The sequence below is a fragment of the Penaeus chinensis genome, chromosome 28, assembly GCF_019202785.1.
Source record: "Penaeus chinensis breed Huanghai No. 1 chromosome 28, ASM1920278v2, whole genome shotgun sequence".
Lineage (NCBI taxonomy): Eukaryota > Metazoa > Arthropoda > Malacostraca > Decapoda > Penaeidae > Penaeus > Penaeus chinensis.
In genome coordinates this window covers 17,324,874-17,326,492 of record NC_061846.1, presented here as the reverse complement: position 1 = coordinate 17,326,492, position 1,619 = coordinate 17,324,874, and the positions used below count along the sequence as shown (strand labels likewise).

Sequence of the window (1,619 nt, the reverse complement as noted above, 5' to 3'; positions counted from 1 at the left end):
TATAATATATATGCATATATGTGTGTATAATATATATATGCATATATGTGTGTATAATATATTTGCATATATGTGTGTATACTATATATGCATATATGTGTGTATAATATATATGCATATGTGTGTATAAGTACAATATATATGTATATGTGTGTGTATGTGTGCGTATGTATGAATGTATTGTATACATATTTATAAATATATATACTTATATACAAATATATACACATATATGCGTGTGTGTTTGTTTTAGTATGCATGTGTATATAATATATATATATATATATATATATATTAGATATATATATATAAGTTTAAGGATAATTTTATTCTTCTGTTTGTCTAACAAATACATATTTTTTGAACGGATGTATGTCATTGAAAAAAAGGAGAAATGTTTAAAATTATTTATTTTTAGTTAACCAACATGTTTGCTGTGATGATAGCTTAGAAGCACTTGCGGTGGACAATGCCGGGACCAGATTCTTCGTACTCATCCTTGGTGATCCACATGGACTGGAAGGTGGACAGTGAAGCAAGAATGGAACCACCGATCCAAACGGAGTATTTTCGCTCGGGAGGAGCAATAATCTTGATCTTGATGGTAGAAGGAGCAAGAGCAGTGATTTCCTTCTGCATGCGGTCAGCAATACCAGGGTACATGGTGGTACCTCCAGACATGACGGTGTTGGCGAACAAATCTTTCCTGATATCAATGTCGCACCTCATGATGGAGTTGTGGACAGTTTCATGAACACCAGCAGATTCCATACCAAGGAAGGAAGGCTGGAACAGAGCTTCAGGAGCACGGAAACGCTCATTACCAATGGTGATGACCTGACCGTCGGGAAGCTCGTAGGACTTGTCCAAGGAAGAGGATGCAGCAGCGACGTTCATCTCACTCTCGTAGTCAAGGGCGATGTAGCAAAGCTTCTCCTTGATGTCACGAACGATTTCACGTTCGGCGGTGGTGGTGAAAGAGTAGCCACGTTCAGTCATGATCTTCATCAGATAATTAGTAAGATCACGACCAGCCAAGTCAACACGAAGAATAGCATGAGGAAGAGCGAAACCTTCATACACGGGGACCATGTGGGTCACACCATCACCGGAATCACAGACGAGACCAGTAGTACGACCAGAAGCGTACAGGGAAAGTACGGCCTGGATGCATACATACATGGCAGGCATAGAGAAGGTCTCAAACATGATCTGAGTCATCTTCTCACGATTTGCCTTGGGGTTGAGGGGAGCCTCAGTGAGAAGTGTAGGGGACTCCTCAGGGGCAACACGGAGTTCGTTGTAGAAAGTGTGATGCCAGATCTTCTCCATGTCGTCCCAGTTGGTGATGATACCATGCTCGATGGGATACTTGAGGGTGAGGATACCACGCTTGCTTTGGGCCTCATCACCGACGTAGGCGTCCTTCTGACCCATACCGACCATCACACCCTGGTGACGAGCACGGCCGACGATGGAGGGGAACACCGCACGAGGGGCGTCATCTCCGGCGAAGCCGGCCTTAACCATGCCGGAGCCATTGTCGCACACAAGCGCACACTCGTCCTCGTCACACATGTTGGATATCTAAAAGAAGGTCGGAGTCTGCAAAGAAGAAC

The 1,619-nt window shown here is 43.3% G+C and overlaps 1 protein-coding gene across 1 annotated transcript; it reads right to left on the bottom strand.

The window, feature by feature from the left end:
- Positions 1–393: 393 nt before the first annotated feature.
- LOC125040219 (actin-like) lies at positions 394–1,598 on the bottom strand. Its single transcript, XM_047634762.1, has one exon. It carries the CDS (start codon positions 1,576–1,578, stop codon positions 448–450), a length of 1,131 nt encoding a protein of 376 aa, XP_047490718.1. The 5' UTR covers positions 1,579–1,598; the 3' UTR covers positions 394–447.
- Positions 1,599–1,619: the final 21 nt, after the last annotated feature.

Coding starts and splice junctions, on each gene's coding strand:
- LOC125040219 (XM_047634762.1), bottom strand. CDS start 1,578: ATGTGTGACGAGGACGAGTGTGCGCTTGTGTGCGACAATGGCTCCGGC.